The sequence below is a fragment of the Haliaeetus leucocephalus genome, unplaced genomic scaffold, assembly GCF_000737465.1.
Source record: "Haliaeetus leucocephalus isolate CR32 unplaced genomic scaffold, Haliaeetus_leucocephalus-4.0 Scaffold656, whole genome shotgun sequence".
In the NCBI taxonomy this organism is placed as follows: Eukaryota; Metazoa; Chordata; class Aves; order Accipitriformes; family Accipitridae; genus Haliaeetus; species Haliaeetus leucocephalus.
This window is the reverse complement of record NW_010973092.1, coordinates 20,382,030-20,400,010: the sequence shown is the minus strand read 5'-3', so window position 1 is coordinate 20,400,010 and position 17,981 is coordinate 20,382,030. Positions and strand designations below refer to the sequence as shown.

The 17,981-nt window shown below is 49.4% G+C and overlaps 1 protein-coding gene across 1 annotated transcript in view; it reads left to right on the top strand.

Moving 5' to 3' along the window:
* Positions 1-17,981, top strand: part of PCDH1 (protocadherin 1) — a 52,658-nt gene that overhangs the window by 15,773 nt on the left and 18,904 nt on the right. Inside the window, exon 4 of the mRNA XM_010579174.1 lies at positions 11,653-11,872. Within this exon, the coding sequence (XP_010577476.1) occupies positions 11,653-11,872 (220 nt within the window). The remainder of the gene's footprint in view (positions 1-11,652; positions 11,873-17,981) is intronic.

Sequence of the window (17,981 nt, the reverse complement as noted above, 5' to 3'; positions counted from 1 at the left end):
GCTGCGACGGGGCGTGTCCCCGGGCACTTTGTGGTCCCTCCGCCCAGAGAGCATCCAGCAGGACACGGATGGGGTGAAGGGTGGAGGGGGGGGATGAGGCTGGAGGGGGTGGAGGGTGGGGTGCTGCCGGGTGAGGACAGAGCTGGGATGTTCTGGGACAGGATGGAGAGGAGGCTGGGGTAATGAGAGGGTGCATGATGTAGGGCAGGATGGGGTGGGGTGTTGCGGGGGAGAGCAAGGGCTAAAGGATGTGTGGAGCAAAGGGGCGCAGAGCAGCTCTGTCCCTGGGAACTGTGTCAGCTCCAGGCGAGGAGGGCAGCCCCAGGAGGGTGTGAGGCAGCAGCCAAGAGGTGGATGCTCTGCACTTGTGTGTCTGGAGCTGGTGTCCACCCAGGAGCCCCGGCATGAATCGTGTGCGAGAGCCATGCAGCTGTGCATGGGCTGACTCACGTGGGGCTGTGCCGCGGTGGGTCGCAAAGAACAGGAGCTCCCCTTCACGGTTTGTGGTGTCTTGGACATCCAGCCCCTGCGGTACCCTGTCAAATTTCTCTCTTCCTGGCATGTTCTTTTGAACTCTGCCCCTGGAGCTGAGCCCTGTGCCAAGCCCAAAGCACCTTCTTCCCCCTCCACCCTCCATCCCCATGCATACCTGTTGTGTGAGAGCACCTGCCCCTGAAACCCTGGGCACAGCCCATCTCCACGGGAGAGCTGTGCTCCTACGTACTGCCCTGCAAGCCGGTCCATCTGAGCTGCAGTTACACAACCCAAGCTCTGCTCTTGGGAGAAACCAAGATGGTCGATGGAGATTACTCCAAAAGGGACTCTTCCCACAGTCCCCTGCTCCTTCAGGAGCCCAGGAAGCACGCAGTCTGCTTGGCTGAGGCGGAGAAGGATTGAACGTGGGTGGGGAGGAGCCTGGCTGCAGGGGCACAGGCCACCTCTGGCACTTGTTCCCCCTCTTCTTGTCACCTCTGATGCTAGCTGCAGCGTCCATCAGTGCAACTGGGAAGAAGCTCGGTCTTGGTTTCACTTATGGGAGCCAGGGTCACCTGCAACTCAGACCCACTCAGCCACCCCCCAGTAGGTCCTCTGTTGACTTTGTCTTCTCTCTGACTTTCTGGACTTTTCTGGAGGTCTCAGTCTGCACCCTTGAGGACCTGCTTTCCATATTCCACCAGCAGTATAGGTTTCTTTTCCTAGTGGGGTTCCTGACTCAACCCTGGGGTCAAAAGCACAAGGCAAAGAGGAGGTCAGACAAAGGAACAGAAAGAAAACAACTCCCCAAGATCCCTTAAAAATGTCTCCTAGTTGTTTTGCATGAATGTCTTCCTGTGGTGTAAGCTGTTTACTGCCTCAGTCCTTCAGACGCTCACAGGAAAGAGTGGGTGGGAGAGTAGGTTTGTGGCAGTGACCTGCTAGGAGGGCAGGAGAAAGGTCGTGTGTTATCTCATCATTTACATCCATTTTGGCATTCACAGCCATGCCTTGTGGATCCCGCCCAAAGATCCCTAAGGATGCCCCTGCCCAGGGAGGTAAACAACCTTCTGAGCACCTCTTCACTTGCAAAATACCTGCCTCCTGATCTACTATCTAAACGTGGCATGGCATGGCTGGTGATCTTGGCAGGTTTCATCAAAGCTGTCTTTAGAGCCATCATTTTGGGAGGGCAGCGAATTGCCACCTCTCCCTTGGAACTGATCCTGCTCCGTAGTGAAGTTCTCGGAGCAGAGTGCCCTGATTCAGCTCCTCTGAGACATCTCTAAAGGCCTGAGCAACCTGAAAGCCTGGAGCTATTTAGCTCCCACGTGGCCTGGTTTTCACATGCTCCAAACTCCCCAATGCTCTTGAGCAGCTGCAAAGCTGCTGCCAGGGAGGCAGGAATCCCAGGGAGACTCTGACAGATATCCATCCCTGCTGGGGGGGGGACTTCTTGTCTGAGCTTGGGACTGAGATCGTGCTCTAAATGTCTTGCTAATGTGATGTCTGATGTTCCTCTTATACTAATCTGTTAATCTTTCTGCTTCTTCATCAAAAGCACTCAAGCCCAGTAGAAAGCAAAATCAGTATTTCAGATGTTTGAAGAGCCCTTCGTTATTATTCAGGCTGGGCAAGGTGTTGTGATTCAAGGCTCTGGCAGTGCCTGGAGGAGCTTGGGTTGTTTTTTCCAAGGATTTCAAGTAGATCACAGTTTATTAGGGACTATCAGGACATCTCTTGCCCAGAGAATAGAGCTCAGAAACCTTCTCTAATGCTCAGGAAATTTTTCTTGAGCCACAATCTGCAAGTTCTGGCCCAAGGACTTGACAGCTCACCCGGGATTTGAGGATAGGGTAAAAGAAAGCTGTCCTCAGCTCATCCTTACTAGGGTTCCTGTACCAGTAAGAGTGGCAATGCCAGACCAGTGCAGGCAAGATAAGTGGCCTTAACAAGCCTTACAATATTACTTGTCTTACCTCTTACCTGTTTGATCTCTCCAAATGAAGGCTTGTCTTACCCAGTATCATCATTCATCATTAGGTGCAGGTTGGTTGCAGAGCACTAAAGTGAGGGCTCTGCTGATGTCTAGAGTGTTTGTGCACAGACTTATGGAATAGACACAATTCCTTGACGAAGCAGGAGAAGCTTCTGCCCTTTGCCTATGGAAATAGAGGTGGTTAGAAAACAGAGCTGCTATCAGAGGAAAATTTTCAATTTGAAAACATATCAGCAAGAATTGACAAATTTTTTTCTATTTTGGCTCAAGTTAATCAATGGATATAGCTGTATAAATATATGTATTTTTCCTAGTAATTTCTGAAGGCATGATTCTGACTGACCTTTTTGAATTTAGCTTCATAATTAATACTTGGCTTGAATTCTGAAGTGAAAGTTACCTTTGCAAGAGCATCATTTTTTTCATTTTTGCATGTCAGCAAAGATATCCCCCCTGCCCCAGCTTTGAAACAAGAAACTCACTTGAAAAATGATCCAATTTCCACAAATTGACATTTTTCCCATGCAAAGTCTTCCATTGAAGCATTCCTGGTTATCTCTCTTTTTTTTAGAGTCCTGAGTCTATGGCTTGGGACCCCCTGCTCTCCCCAGAGCTTTCAATACTATCTGTCAGCTCCACTGGGTGCAACTGGGAGCCAGATTAGCTCATTATTTTGCTAGCATTATTTTCCCACTCTACAGCTGTTGGATTCCTCGAGGGCTTTATTCAAGCGTTACTCCCAGTCCTGGAACCTTTTTCTCCCTGGGATCTTCAGATGGTTTTAACGTGATTATGAGACCTCCTTCTGTGTCCTGAGCAATTTCCGCTCTATACCAACTATCTACAAAATGGCTCTATTATCAGCTTGAAGGTGATAGACATTTCAGGACACCACGGTCATTCCAATTTAGACATTATTCCATAAAGATTATGACCCCTTTAGATTTTATGATTTACCCTTCAGATGATTTATTTCCGTATTTTCCTTTCCAGTCTTAATTTCAACCAAAGAAAAGCCAAATTGCACATCTTTGATGGGCTCAGAGCTCTGATAGGCTGAGAGGTTAGGCAATCGCTGTCCTGAGGCTGTCTAAATGGGTTTCTAATTGTGTTAGATCTTGCTATGAGTTAGATAAATTCGATCTGACCAGGCAGGTTGGCACCGGGCTTTGGCGGCTTCTTTGAGCGTCATGCAAATTTCAGGAGGCTTCAGGGCACCTCTGTGGCGTCAGCCCACATTTTACCCAGATTTATTCATTAAATAGTGCCTTGGGATTTGATGTCCATTTTAGGATGGCTGTTCTGCTACCATTATTTCAGCAGGACTTGTAGCACCTCTCTTCTGACTGCAAGGTCAGCACTTGCTAATTGTCAGCAATGGAAGCCATGCAAACAGCCACTAAGAAGAGTGAGCAGTTGCTTTTCAGATAATACCTGGTTTGGGGAGGTGTGATTCACATGGATTCCTGTGCGTCTTTCCTCCAGTGGTGGATTCCTTCTGTAGCTTCATTTGTCAACACTGGAAGAGGTAAAGGGTTATTGGGAACAACCCTTACTTCAGATACTGGGATGGGGATGGAGACAAGGATTTGTGGGCAGAGCACAGCCATCAGACAAGACCTTATGAACATCAGATGGACCAGAGCTGTCAGCCCTGTTGCTAATGTGCCTTGTGCAACCACAGTAGCTGTGATGGAGATGATCCCAGCAAATCGTCAGTCTGGTAGATCAGAAAACTGGGCCTTTAAGTTTGCTAGTAGTCCTGTCCAGAATTGTCGGCGCTCGTTTGGAGACACCACCTTCAATGACAAAAATCTGGGAAGGCCTGAACAGTTTTTCTGAATGCCAGAGGGGTCTTACAGGTGTGTGTAGACCACACCTTTGCTTAGAGCTGGGTCCATCTATCACCCTCCCTTGTTTGTGGTGGCTGGAGCTCCAGGCAGGCAGTTGTCTGGTGTGGTTCAGTCCATTTTACGAAGTGGTAGCTAGCCCTTGTGCCTCTGAAAATCTGGACCTGGAGATGCTGTGGCAGGGCGGGGAGGAACCTCTGGGGCAGACAGGATCCCGAGACCACAAAAGGGACCAGAGGGGCACAGGAGGGAGAAACGCAGTCCTTGGGGAGCAGAGGGTTACCACAGGTGCCAGGAGGCTGACGCCAAGCCAGGGCAGCATTTGCCTTTGCTGCTTGTACGCAGACACTCTCCCTCATCATGCTGTTCTGCCTGGTGCCGCATAACGTTGTGAGCTTTTCACATCACGTGCAGGTATGGCAGCCCTGGGCGTGAGGGTGGGTGCAGGAGGAGTGAGGGATGCGCTTGGGGCGTTTCTTCTCCAAAAGTCAGTGCAGTGGCCAGACGGTGTGCTGCTGGGGTAGCACAGGAAAGAATGGGGAGAGCTTTCTGCTCTGACTCCGTCCTCACCCCAAAACACCAGAAGCACATGCTGTTGCTCAGATGAGCTGTAAAACAGTCGACCGCTTATGGCCAAGAGCTGAGCTTGTGTCCCCTTTCCTAGAGCTAGAGCGTTGCCCTGGATGGTTCTTGGCAATTCAGCTCCAGCTTTCCTCGAGGCTTGCCCTGGTTTCCACGGTCATAACATTCCCCTCAGCCTCCTGCTCTGCGGCCTGTGTTGCATTGCACTGGAGCTGTGCTGTTCTCCAGACATGATGCTAGCAAATAAAATAATTCCCACATGCAGCAAAACCTCCATACATGAAAAGGTGCATCTGTGTAGTTTGGGGAATGGTCCCTGGGCTTATCTTTTTCTTTTTTTTTCCCGGTAACCAGGGATGTTGCAGAGCTCCAGGTTGGTTTGTAAAAGAGAGGGGTTCATGAATTAATCTGAAGTTGAGGAACTCATGTGCTACAATGGCTCCCTTGTCACTTATTTTTATATTCTGGGCAGTGGGTCTGACATTGCCTTTCACTTTCAGCCCTGTGAGTTGCTGCATTGTGGCGGCTGTTGGGGAAGCAAGCTCCTTTGGCAGCTGGCTGAAAGGCCGTTGAGGCTTCTGGCATGTGGGGAGGTGCAGGAGCAATTGGAGGCTGCCAGATGAGCCCATTCGCCGCGGATCCTGCTTTCGGATCAGCAGCGAGGTAGTTAACAATTTTGATATTTCTACCACTCCAGCATTAATCGGTGCTCAGGGGGGAGCAGGGTGGCTCACCTCTGTGGGGGCTGTTGCACCACACCATTCCTGTCAGCAGGAAAAGGCTGCCCGGGGCAGATTTTAAGGTTTTTCTTTGTGAACAGTGCAATTTCTGGTCCGTCAGATGGGACTGCATCTCCTGCCACTCGGTCCATGCCGTCTGCACAGAGGGTGATGCCGTGCACTTGCGGGGAGCCCGTGTGACACCCCGCAGCCCTGTTCCCTTGTTACGCTGCTCTCATTTTGGCTGAGTTTGTTTTCCCTGGGTTTGGCAAGAAGAATCGGCTTGGTGCGGGTCCCGATGAGAGCTGGAGATGTTTGTGATGGAGGGGAGAGGCAGGAGGGAGCAGAGTGGTGCTGAGGAGGGAGGGGGTCCCTGTTAGTCCCTCTCCAGCATCCGTGGGTGGGGACCCTCATGGTAGAGGGCATCAGGACAGAGGAGCCCCTTGGCAGGGACTGGCGTTGGGGGGTTTTGGTGTGTGCAGCCAGGACTGGGAAGGCTGGGGAAGGCTGTCGGGGAGAGCCCGAGAGAATGTCTCATCAAACCAAGTCCCGGCTACTGTCAGAGAAGCCCCAAAACTGGAACGGTGGGTGAGACCCTGGCTTCCCCATTGTGGAAAGGCTGTGGCAGAGCTGGAACAGGCGCAGAGAAGGGCAGCAAAGCTGGCCTGACCTGCCCGGCGTCTGCAGGAGGACAGGCTGCACGTACTCTCACGCTGCAGCTCACAGAGGACACAGTGGAGCAGGATGCAGAGCGGATCTGTGAAATTGGAAAGGGGTAGAGCGAGGAGCAATTACTCATGTTTTCTCATAACCCTGCAGGTAGGAGAAGTTCAAGGAAAAATTACCAGGCGGCAGATGTAAAACCAAAGGGAAGTGCTTTTCTGTGTAGCACATGGGCAGAGAGGTCATTGCTGCAGGATGCCACAGAGGCCAAAAGCAGGCATGGACTCAAAAAGGTGTGAGAGCACTTCACAGAGGATGGGGGTCATTAAACGTATGAGCTGCAAACAATTCCTTGCTCAGGAAAAAAACTGAGCTGCAGCACAACAGAAACCCGCAGGATTTACCAGGGGATGGATGTCTTCATCAGAGCATCCGCCGTTGCTGGAGGCAACTGCCGGTGCTCCCTGTGGAAAGTCAGGGACGGGGGCTCAGTTTGCTCCTCAGATGTACAGGCTGGCACAGGCAGGTCTCCCCATCAGGAATATAAGAGTGAGCACTGGGGAGCCCTTGAAAGGAGTTTTTTGAGAGCCACAGTTCCTCAGCTAAGAAAATAAACAGCTCTGCCCCAGATCCCATTCTAGTGCAGTGGCAAAGTGGAGACAGCAGTTAGAAATAGAAAAACAATAAATACTGGGGGGGAGGGGGGGGGGGGGAAGGGAGGGAGTATATAGCAATTAGTAGAAATGAGTAGTTATGGAGTGTAGAAAATTGACAAGGAAAGCCAGAAACATTGGGGGAAAATCAATTTTGACAAGCTAAACACAAAAAGGAGTACTTTAAAAAATGTGCTAGAAAGAGGTGGAATCTAGTAACTGTCGTTTCCAAATGGAGATTGCAAAATTGTTAATTATGTAGAAAAATGCAGAAGTATTCAATAAATGCCAATGCATTGGTAACCAGCAAAGATATTAAAAATATGATCTCCTTGAAATAGTGATATTTGAAATAATCAAATAAAATAATTTGTGCCAAACAATCTTCAAAGGTCTGGAGTAGGAGCTCTCTGATCTGGGAGTGTTAATGGAGCTGGGGACGCCGGGATGGGCCAGGAGGAGTGGGAGGGCAGTGATGCCGTGAGCCAGCTGGAAATAGTGATGGGGATGCTGTGTGCACTGCACACTGTCCTCGCCAGCCCCAGGGAACAACTGGATTAATAGCTAAGGCAGGAAACTCAATGATGGAAATAGCACTGACGTCAGTCAATGCAGTTTGATGGGAAGGGATACTGGGCAGTGTCATTACATGACAGGTCCAGCTTTTAAACCTTTCCTTAGGCATCTGTTCCTGGCCACTGTGAGGAACAGGATCTGCTCTAGGCGTACCTGTGGGTCTGAAGCAGCAGAGCTTGTTTTATGTTGGTGTGAGATTACAGCATGCAGCTGATCAACTTGGAGTTTGATGAAGACGCCGAGTTGATAATGTGTTATGTTGTTATTATTGTTATTATTTTGAATTAACACTACTCATTATAAGTAAAGCATTGTTAGATAGATGAAGATCGGGTTTATCAGCTTAGTGAAGAAAAGCAGTCGTTGGTTGGGAGTCCTTGTGGAACAAGGTTCTCCTGGAGGAGCTCTTCGGCAGCAGTACTGTGCCCGCTGCCATTCAACGTTGTAATCAATGATCTGGAAGTAAATATAAAATCACCGCTGATAAAATTTGCAGCTGACACGGAGATTGGTGGAGTGGGAGATCATGATGAGGATAGAGCAGTCATGCAGAGCAATCCAGATTGCTTGGTAAACTGAGCCCATTTAAACAAAGTGCATTTTAACACAGGCAAATGCAAAGCTGTACATTGAGAAATAGGGAATGCTGGTTTATATCCTGGAAAGCACTGACTTTAAAATGGATTTAAGGGTCACACTGCATGAGTAGCTCAGTGTGAGCACTCACAGTGCTCCTGCCAAAGGGCTAATACAGTCCTCAGATGAAAAAACCTGAGAGGTAGGAGGAGAAGAAAGGCTCTGCAGAAAGCCCTGGTGAAATGGCACCAGCAGTCCTGCAGGGATCACCTCTGATGAGGAATGGGGAAAAACCGGGGCAAGTAAAGATGAGGGCCACAAAAACTGATTTTCTGGCTTGCAGGTTGAGACTTAAGGAACCTGGTTTGTTTAACTTCTCAAAAAGAAGATTGAGGCATGCTTTGATTGCACTGTACAAGCAACTTCTTGTGTAGAAAACACCATGTGCTGAAAGGCTCTTTAACCTAGCAGAGAAAGGTCAAACAAAACCCAATTTCTGTAAGTCAGTGCCAGACAAATGGATTCAGAGTCTTTCCATGACTCCAGAACAAGGCGCTTCGGGTGGAGAGCTTCAGCCAGACACAAGCTACTACTAGGACCGCGCAGAGTACGAGGAGGCACTGACCCCTGTCAGTGCCATGCTGCCGTGAAGCGTTGGAGGGGAGCAGGGTTGTATGTGGATTGCCTTTGCCCTGCAGTGAGGAGAAGAGCCCTTTCAAGGGCTGCCAGGCAGGATCTGACATTTAAAGGAGGTGTTTTTTAGGTAAAAGTAATGCTATTTGGAAGGAGACCCCTCGGGGGAGGGATAGTAGCTGTCACAGGCTGGGTTTCTGAGGCTGTTTGTTTGTATTATTGCAGGCACCCCAAGGAGCCCTAGTTGTTTGTCTGGGGTTTTATGAGCACAGACTGAAAGTAGAAGCTTTGAGCTAGGGATGAGCCACAGTGATGGAGGAAAGCAGTTTTAGACAGGCAGTCAGGGTGCAGGAGGAAGCTGTGGGACAGCATTGCCTGGCATGGTGGGCAGTGATGTCTGTGCAGTGAAGGCTTTTGCAGGCTTTACACAGCTGCACAGCTTACAAAGTGGGCTGGGAGATGACCTTGGCAGGGTCATCTGCACAGAGTTCTGCTGTGGACAGGACTGCCTTGACCTCAGCTCCTCCAGAGCTGTACACGAAGACCTCCCGAGAGGTGCTTGCCTATCCCTTCATGAGAAAGATTGCACCTTCTGCTTTGGCAATCTATCACACTTGGCTAAACCTACCATTGTATTTTTTTCCGTAGTGGCTAACTTCAATTTTCCTTGCTGCAGGTGAAAGTCATTCCTTCTTGCCTGTCCATGGTCAAAAGCAGCACCTTTCTCTTTGCAGAAGGCTCTTATGAGCTTGAAGAGTGCTGGCTTTGCCACCCTTAGCCTTCTCCTCCCCAAACCAGTTTCCTCAGTATTTTCATGGTTTGTTACGATTTCTAACAGCTACTTTTTTCTGTTCCTCTCTGCTTAACTGGTGCACGTGTTCTTGAAAGTGGTGCCCAGACTGGACACAGCTCTGCCTCTGAAGTCCTACTTGAGCCCAGCAGAGCAGACAGATCCCTATGTGACTGAAAGACAAAGCGCCTGTTTACACATCCCAATATAGATGCATTTTTTGGTGAGAGATTGACACTGTTGATGGATAGTCAACCCATGATCTGTTGTAACCCCCAATCCTTCAGCCAGCCTGCTGCTTGTGCAGTGATTATTTTTCCCAAGTGTGCAAATGTGACAGATATATTCCACATCTGTCATCCAAGCAGTTAATGAAAATACAGGCTAGCGATGGACTCGGGACACAACCCGAAGAATTTCATTTGATACATCATCCCAGCTGAAAGACCTGTCTTCAGTAATTACTTTCTGAATACAACTTTCTAAATGCTTTGAATCCACCCTGCAGTGAATTGCACTATATTACCTAAGCAGAGAAGTACTATGCTGCACCTGCACTGTTTTCCTGCATTACTTATGAGAATATTGTCTAAAATAGTGTCAAAAAACTTCCTAAAGTCAAGATATAACATTTACTGCTCCTCCTCCATCCACAAGGCCTGATGTCTTTTCAAAGGAAGAAGTTCAATGGCTTGACATGTTTGTTTGTGACAAACCTACAGTGGCTGTTACTCATTTCCTTGTTATCTTGTAGGTACTTACAAAGAGTTCTTTTATCTGTTTCAGTATTTTTCCAGGAACTGAAATTAAGCTAACTGTTTTATAATTCTCCAGCTCTTCTTTTTTCTCATCTTTAAAGACAGGCGCTATTTTAGCTCACTTCCAGTCTTCTGGAAGCGCCCTGAGTCTCTACAAATTCTTTAAAAAAAAACTAAAAAAAAAAAAAAAGGCAAAAAAAAAAAAGCCCCAGCAGCTCTGAAGTTACTTAAATCAGGTCTCTAAGCACCTGGGGTGAATTTAATCAGGTCCAACCAACCTAAAAGCAGCTAGCTCATCTAAATGTTCTCTGTGTGTTCCTTCCCTTGGTTAGTCTCAATTCCAACCCCTTCCTCATCGGTGCTAGCTATGTGGGATGCCTGATTGCCACTCAGTTGTAGTAAAGACATCAGCAAAAAAGGTATTCAACCTAAATGGCGTGTTGGTTCCTCTCGCTCCTGATCGCCTTCAGACCCCCATCAAATAGCTCATTTCTTGAGCTCCTGCCTACATTTATGGGTGATTTTGTGTCTTTTTCTCCCTCTTGGTGTTTGTGTTTCATTCTCTGCACTCATCATCCTGCTCTTGCCCCTACGAACTTGTGCTACCCTTTCCACTCCTCAGTAATCACGACAAAGAAGGATTTTATGGAAGGATTTGGAGGAGGATAATGATGTAGCTTAATGGCTGTTTGCAGGGAGCTCCTTCCAAGCATGAGGCAAAGCTGGAGAAAGAAAGTGTGAAGTAGGGTCTTTGAAATGTTTAACAAGCAGACAAAAGAAGCGATGGTGACCCTTGATGGAGAACCTCTTAGGATGAGCGATGGTGTCAGGCCAGAGGCTGGAAGGTGAGGGATGATGTCACCGCTGGGCAGTGATCCCATTAAAGAGGCTCTCGGGTGGGCTTGGCAGGTGGGTCTCTGAGAACAGGTCTCTGAGAGCACCAAGCCTGCATGCAGAGTCTGACTGCAAAGTGCAGACCCCAGATGAAGGGTGGGGGCCAATGATTCAGGATGCTGTGCTAATGGGGGACATTTCTGGAGCCTGCCTGTAATGTGAGAGGGCATCTGCCCAGGGTTGTCTCTGCGTGCAAGAGGAGGCTGGCGCATGAGCCATGGAGGGAGCTGCTGGGTCAGGAGAGTGCAGAGACCGTGCGAGGTGTGCTCCCTGCATGGGGTGGTGTCTGATGGGTGCTCTTGGCTGGGGTGGAGCCCGGCACCATGTCTGTCGGGCTGGCTGTGGGGGGCTGATGATGGACCTTGCTGGTGTTGGGAGCGCTGAGCAGGAGCGCACTGCCTTTGTTTAGGGATCAGGTTTGATGACCCCGCCTTTGCCTTCATCTGCTGGGTGCATGATGCAACAGCTTTTCTCTTCTCTCCCAGTTACCTCATCGCCGAGTGACGTTCTCTGCAGCCAGCCAGGCTCAGGACCTGCAGGATCCCTCCCAGCACAGCTACTACGACAGTGGGCTGGAGGAATCAGAGACCCCAAGCAGCAAGTCATCATCGGGGCCCCGCATCGGGCCACTAGCCCTGCCTGAAGATCACTACGAACGCACCACGCCTGATGGCAGCATCGGGGAGATGGAGCACCCTGAGAACGGTATGTGCTCGCGGCACGCGTGCCTGCCACCTCCCCAAGGACCCTGTGCCCGAGGCTCTTCATCCTCAATGCTGCACCTCCCCTGGTGTGGGTGAGATGGGGCAAGGAGCTCAGTTGGGACAGGCTTGTCACACTCAAGTCTGGTGGGGCTGGGAGGCTGGAGAAGAGGTGAGGCTCAAAGCAAGAGAGCAGAAAGGACATGGTGAGGAGGGGAGAGGTAGGTGAGGGAGAGGAGGTCTGCTGGGGGCTAGGAGATGTGGGAGTGGGAATAGTCGAGGAGGCAGGTGGGTTTGGCATGATGTAGACAGGGGGCCCAAAAGGATGGTCCGAGATGGCAGCACGGGGAGGGGGTTGTAGCCCAGCCAACGGTGAGCTTGCGTGCAGCAGTCAGGTGGTCCCATGGGTGCCTGCCCCTGTGTCAGGGCAGGGGTCTAGGGGTGGTTGGGGCGTGATGCAGCTCTCTGTGCTGTGATGGGTGTCTGAGCTATGGGAGTTTCCCGGGGAACAGAGGAGGAGAGCAGGTTTAGTGGCACAGAATGGGGTGAGGAGGTACTTGGAGTGGAGGATCAGAAAGCATGGTGGTGGCAAACCCGAGAGCGACATGTCCTGCCTTCATTGGGCCCTTCAGGTCACCTCCTGCTCAGGTCCACCTTTACCTGAGAATGCCACTGGAGGTGTCTGCACTCTCACCATGGGAGAGCTGGCTTTCCCCTGCCCTGGCGCAGCTTCAACCCCAGTTCTGCTTCTTGTGCTGCCTCTGTGCTGCCTGCCTGACTACCCTCAATGAGCCCACTCCCCAAGCTATCTTCTCTGGCCAGCTTAAGTTGCTTCCTTGGACTTGGCTCTGGCTGTGCACATAACATCTACTTTCCTGTACCTGCTGCCTTCTGTGCTCTTGTACTGAGGGGAGGTTGCAATGGAGCTGGCAAGTTCAAAGAAACCTCTGGGAGGGAAAAAGACGAGGTGCAGTGGGTTCTCCTGAAGTCTCCCCCTATTTCTGGGAGCATCCTTGACTTTGGGACAGGTCTGTATGTGGTGTGAAAATGGCTGAGAGTGTGTTCAGCTGGTCTAGGGAGCTGCAAACCTGCTGGGTCCCCCTGTTAAGGAACACATGGCGCCCAGGGTAATTTGTGGTCTTGAAGGTCTAGTGGAACATCTCTTCCTTCTTCCCAGGTTAGTTCCTGGAGTAATGCTGGAGTTCACTATGCTACAACCATTGAAGCAAGGCATGGTGGTGCCGGGTCTGGTGGGGTTCCCAAATCCATTTGTTGCTCTTGCAATATGAGGCACCCTCCTCTTTAGGAGTGTTGTGCAGATCACTTTCTTGCCAAAAGTATCAGCCAGTCAACTGGGAAGAGCAGTATGGAGAGGTTCCTGGAGTCCTGGTGCAGGACAACAGTACTGGACTTCCCAAGTGCCCTTGAGTATGAGCCTGTGCCTGCAAGAGAGGCTTGAAGGGCATGTGGGCAAGGAGATGCCACATGGCAGTGCTGAAGGATATAGTGGGGTTGTGGTGATGATGGGCCTGGAAGAGGAAAGTTTGAGACCCTGACCATGACAGGCAACCCAGAGATGATGAGGGAGAAGCAGGGCTAAACGTAGAAAGAGGAGACAGAGAGGAGGACCTGGAGTGTCTGCAACAGGAGATGGAGGGCAGAGAGAGCTGCCTCTAGTCCTTGGGATGTTCATTGTCTGCCCAATGGGGATGAGCAGACCTGAGAAAGGCTAGGGGACACTGCCCGAAGCAGTGGCTCTCACAGGGACAGAGCACCGGGGCATGGCTCCCTGCCCACAGCATCACAAAACCCAATCTGCCCTATAAATTAGTCAGCTTCCTCCCTTTGCATAAGAGACCCTGTGTATGTTCACAGCCCAGGAGGACAGAAATCTCCACACACCCATCCATGAACAAATCCGTGTGTGATGCAGACATGTACAGAGGCTCCCAGGGGATAACCATAACCCTGTTCTGCTTGCCATCCCTCAGCCTGTCCTGGCTTGGCTCCCTTCATGTGGCAGTGGTTGGGGAGTCAGGCTCCAGTGCCTCCAGGAGCCGTCCTGACCTGTATAAACCAGGTTCAGTGCAGAGGCCATGGCAGGCCAAGGCTCTGGGGAATCCACAGGCATTAACCCTAGTCAGTCCTGGTGCTCTGCAGATAATCTGGCAAAGACAGTTCAATGAACTTGAGGGGCTGGGGTCAGGGTCGTGATCCATTAAGCAGACTATTAGGGGACCCTGGCACCAGGCCAGGTGATCTGGAGATTAGGAAGTACTGGTCGTGTTAGATCAGTTCATCAGAGTTGCGTTTCCCACGGTCCGCCTGCCCAAGATGTGGTACATCAGACCTCTGTGGCACAAACAAGACCTCTCTGTCTTGTTTGTCCAGAGAAGGGTCATGTCTTGCTTCCTGCAAAGAGTCTCCAGTGATGTGGGACCATCATGACCTTTTTGGGGACTGTCTCACCATGCCCTTGTCTTGGCTTTTGCAGCTGCTCAAGCAGCACCAGCCCCTCAAAGAGATCAGATTTTGTTTTTTGTGAGGCTGGGAAGACTAAGCCATTCTTGACCTTACATTAAACTGAAGAGACGAGTTGGATCCTACTCACCCTATCTCGTGGCATGAGTGCAGGACTGACACGGCTGTGCATTTTCTAGGCTTTCATCTAGTTATAAATATCCAACATAACAGGGCTTCCATTGCTTTCTCCAGGAGATTATCCCTGCAGCCGAACCAATCTGATAAGCAAGTATGCAAGGCTATTTATAGCTTTTCAACTGGAAGACAGATCCATGCCTTTTCTTTGTAGATGGTTCTTCACTTGATTAACACACATATCAGTGTCCTCCTTTTTTGGACACTTTTTACTGTGCAGACTGCAGTAAAATGCTGTATTGCAGGGGCTGAGCCAGGTCCTTTTCAGGAGGAATTATGATGTTTTGGATGAAGACTTCTCCAGTATCTTGGCACTAATGTGCCAGCTCCTCAGTCATCCCAGGCATTTGTCATCCCTGGTATTTTACCTAGCTGCCCACTGTTTCCTCCCCAACATTTTGCCGTGCTGTTATCCACTTCTGTGGGGTACACTGAGCTGGGAACTGAGCTTAGTCTCCCACTTGGCCACCCGTTGCTTTTGCTAAAGACATCTGCTCCCCCTGTATCACAGATTTGCTTTAGTTGGAAGAAGCCTGGGAGTGATTCTGCTCTGCAGAGGATCTGTCCTGCCATAATGCATGTAGAGCTTGGATTATGAAAGTGCCAGTCTCTCTCCATTGACGATGGAGAGAATTTGGTAAGATTACAGGACCAAATACATGCAATTTAGGAAATGTTACATGAAGGCTGTTTCACTCTGTCCCTGTGTGGTACAAAGGTATCTGAGATGACGATATAGTGGATGAAGTATTTCTGAATTGCGTTCTTCAGCCCACAGAACAGGGGCAAATGTTTAGTCTGTTTTATCCCCATTATTTAAAGTGGGGACCCCATGCCTTTTTTAATGCATGCCATTACAACCGCACACTGAATATGTAATTAACAGTCATCTCATGAGCTTTTGCAATGCACTTAGTGCAGTAGTATCTGTACTTCACAGATGTTAATGAGTTTATCCTCACAGCTCCCCTTCTAGGGAAGAAATTCCACCATGGTTGGGGAATGAAATAGAAAATTATAATCTGCATTTCTGAGATGTCTGCTAGCTTTGGGTGTTGCCCTGGATGAGCTGGCAGCTCCTCGGTCTGCTCTTTTTGGAAGGCAAGAACCGCCATAGCATCCCAGTGCTCCTGAGCCACAAGGCAGGTCTCCAGCTGCTCTTGGATGGTGAAGCCAAGGCTGCATCGGCTGCCTCCGGGCAGTCGCTGACGTATGAGGCGCGAGCAGCATGGCTTTGGGACTTTGTGGCAGAGCTAGATGTAAAACCCTCTCACCTGGTTCATAGCCATAGGCTTTTCTGACAAGACCAGCCTTTTTCTCATGGTCTCTTACCTCCTCTGTACACCTCATCACAGCTTGAGCAAATGAATTGAGATACCATTTCCAGGGTTTGACTGCTGGACTTGATAAAATCCTTTCAGTCCAGATTCTTCTTTGTTTCAAGAAAGACTGATAGATTGATGCATTGTAAAGCCAGAAGGAGCAGCTTGCCTAACCCCTGTGTGACACAGGCCATAAAATTTCACCCTGTGATTCTGCGTCTCACCATGGCTGACCGGGAGCACTCCTTTGGAAAGATTCCATTTTGATAGCAAATGGTGGCAAGTGTGTGAGACCCCTGGTGAGCCCTTCTGGTGGTAGATCCTCTCTGCCCCCAGTTTCACAAGCCTACACTTAAATTCTGCTTGAGCTGCTCTAGCTCCCATTTCTTTCCATTGAATCGATATTAGAAGATGCCTCATTTGATGCGTGCTTGTAGATCACATGCAAGCAAGTCAACGTTTAAAGTTCTCTTTGATACACTCAAAACCTGAGTCAGGTCCCTTACTGTGAGCAGAGCCAAGGCAAGACATTTTGGCAGCTGGGTCTCTCTTCCTTTCCTCCCACCCTTCCTTGCGCTCCTCCCAGCCATTGCCATCTGCTCATGATGTCGCCACAGACCTGAAGACCCATTCCTGGGCAGCAGCAGCAACATCTGGCACATCTTGGGTGTATGTGCTGCTTTTTGGCAACCCTTGCAAAGGCAGCCTGGGGAGATTTTTTTCTTCTGGCTCCCCTTTGCTACACTTCTGATTATAGTTCAATCTTCCATTCCTTCATATCATTTTTTGTCTACATGATCACCAATTTGCCAACAACCTTTTAGCGGTGTGGATGTGTCCACATGATAGCCCATAGCTCTCCAGCAGCACTCAGTGGCACCCATAGCAGCACCAGGCACAGAGATAATGTGACTGCTAGTGTTTGTCTTCATAGTCTCACGACAGGCATGTGTCCATCACATGCAAACAGAGCTGCTTCTGGCTAGCACTGGGCTGTGCATGCACCCTGCAGTATCACAGCACCTTGAGAAGGCAGGTGGCTCAGAATAAGACTCCAAGCCAATGGTCCCTTCTCACTGCTCACAGTGATGAGTTGGATTTGCAGCACTGGGAAGCCACTATCACCTGTCTTCTGCTTAGCATCAGTCCCGTCATGCGCTTCTTCTTAAGGTTCTCACTGCTATTATCATTCAGTTCCTTCCAACCAGCAGATGGGACAAAAAAAATTACTTTCTGTCTCCTTGTCTGGCAGAGTGAAGTCTCTAGATCTTAAAACCTATTCTTTTTTTGCATTATCTTTAAATGTCTCTTTTGTCTTGAAAGTGTTCCAGGCACATGTTCAGTCTGTGGATTTTTTTTTTCAAACGTACTCTGCAGCATTTTTGCTTTGCTGCAGAGTGCTGAGGAATGCTTTTGCCTGGGCTCCCATCTGGGATGTGGGATTTGAGCTAGCTCTGTTCCATTCCTGGTCAAATGCCTGTGAGCCCAGATAGGTTGACTGGTACACAGACCTCTTCTGTTACTGAAAGATCTCACACTTTGTAGGAGAAAACAGGGTATGGTATAGGATAGGATAAATGCTGCTGTCCATGGAATAAAGAAAGATGGTCTCTGGCTGGCACTGTGCACTGGTCTCCCCTTTGCTGACTGAGAACCAGCAGGTCACACATCTGACCAGCTGAGGACCATTGGCTTGGGTCTGGCTGACACTTGGACTCCTCTCTAGCTGAGACATTGTGGGTTTTTTTTAACTAATCTGCAACCCTTTCCATTTTAACACTGACTATTGACATCAGGGCTGGAACTACTTATTGTAGATGTTTTGTCATTACTAGTAGTTTCCAAGTCCTGCTCTTGTTTAGGATATGCATACTCTCTGTGACCATCTTCTGCATCTTGTATACTTCTACAAATTATGTCTAGTTTCTCAGTGATCTTCAGCTCTACAAGCATCTGAATTTCTTCATAAGAAATTGTGAGCTTCTCTACTTTCTTCACTTAATGTTGGTTCATCCCCAAAGACAGCTTCTGATTTTCCTAATCACTACTGAAGAGAGATGTGGGAAAAGTTTTTATCATGATAGACAACATCCAACGGATTGCAAATGGTCATGGATTACACCATCTTGGTTT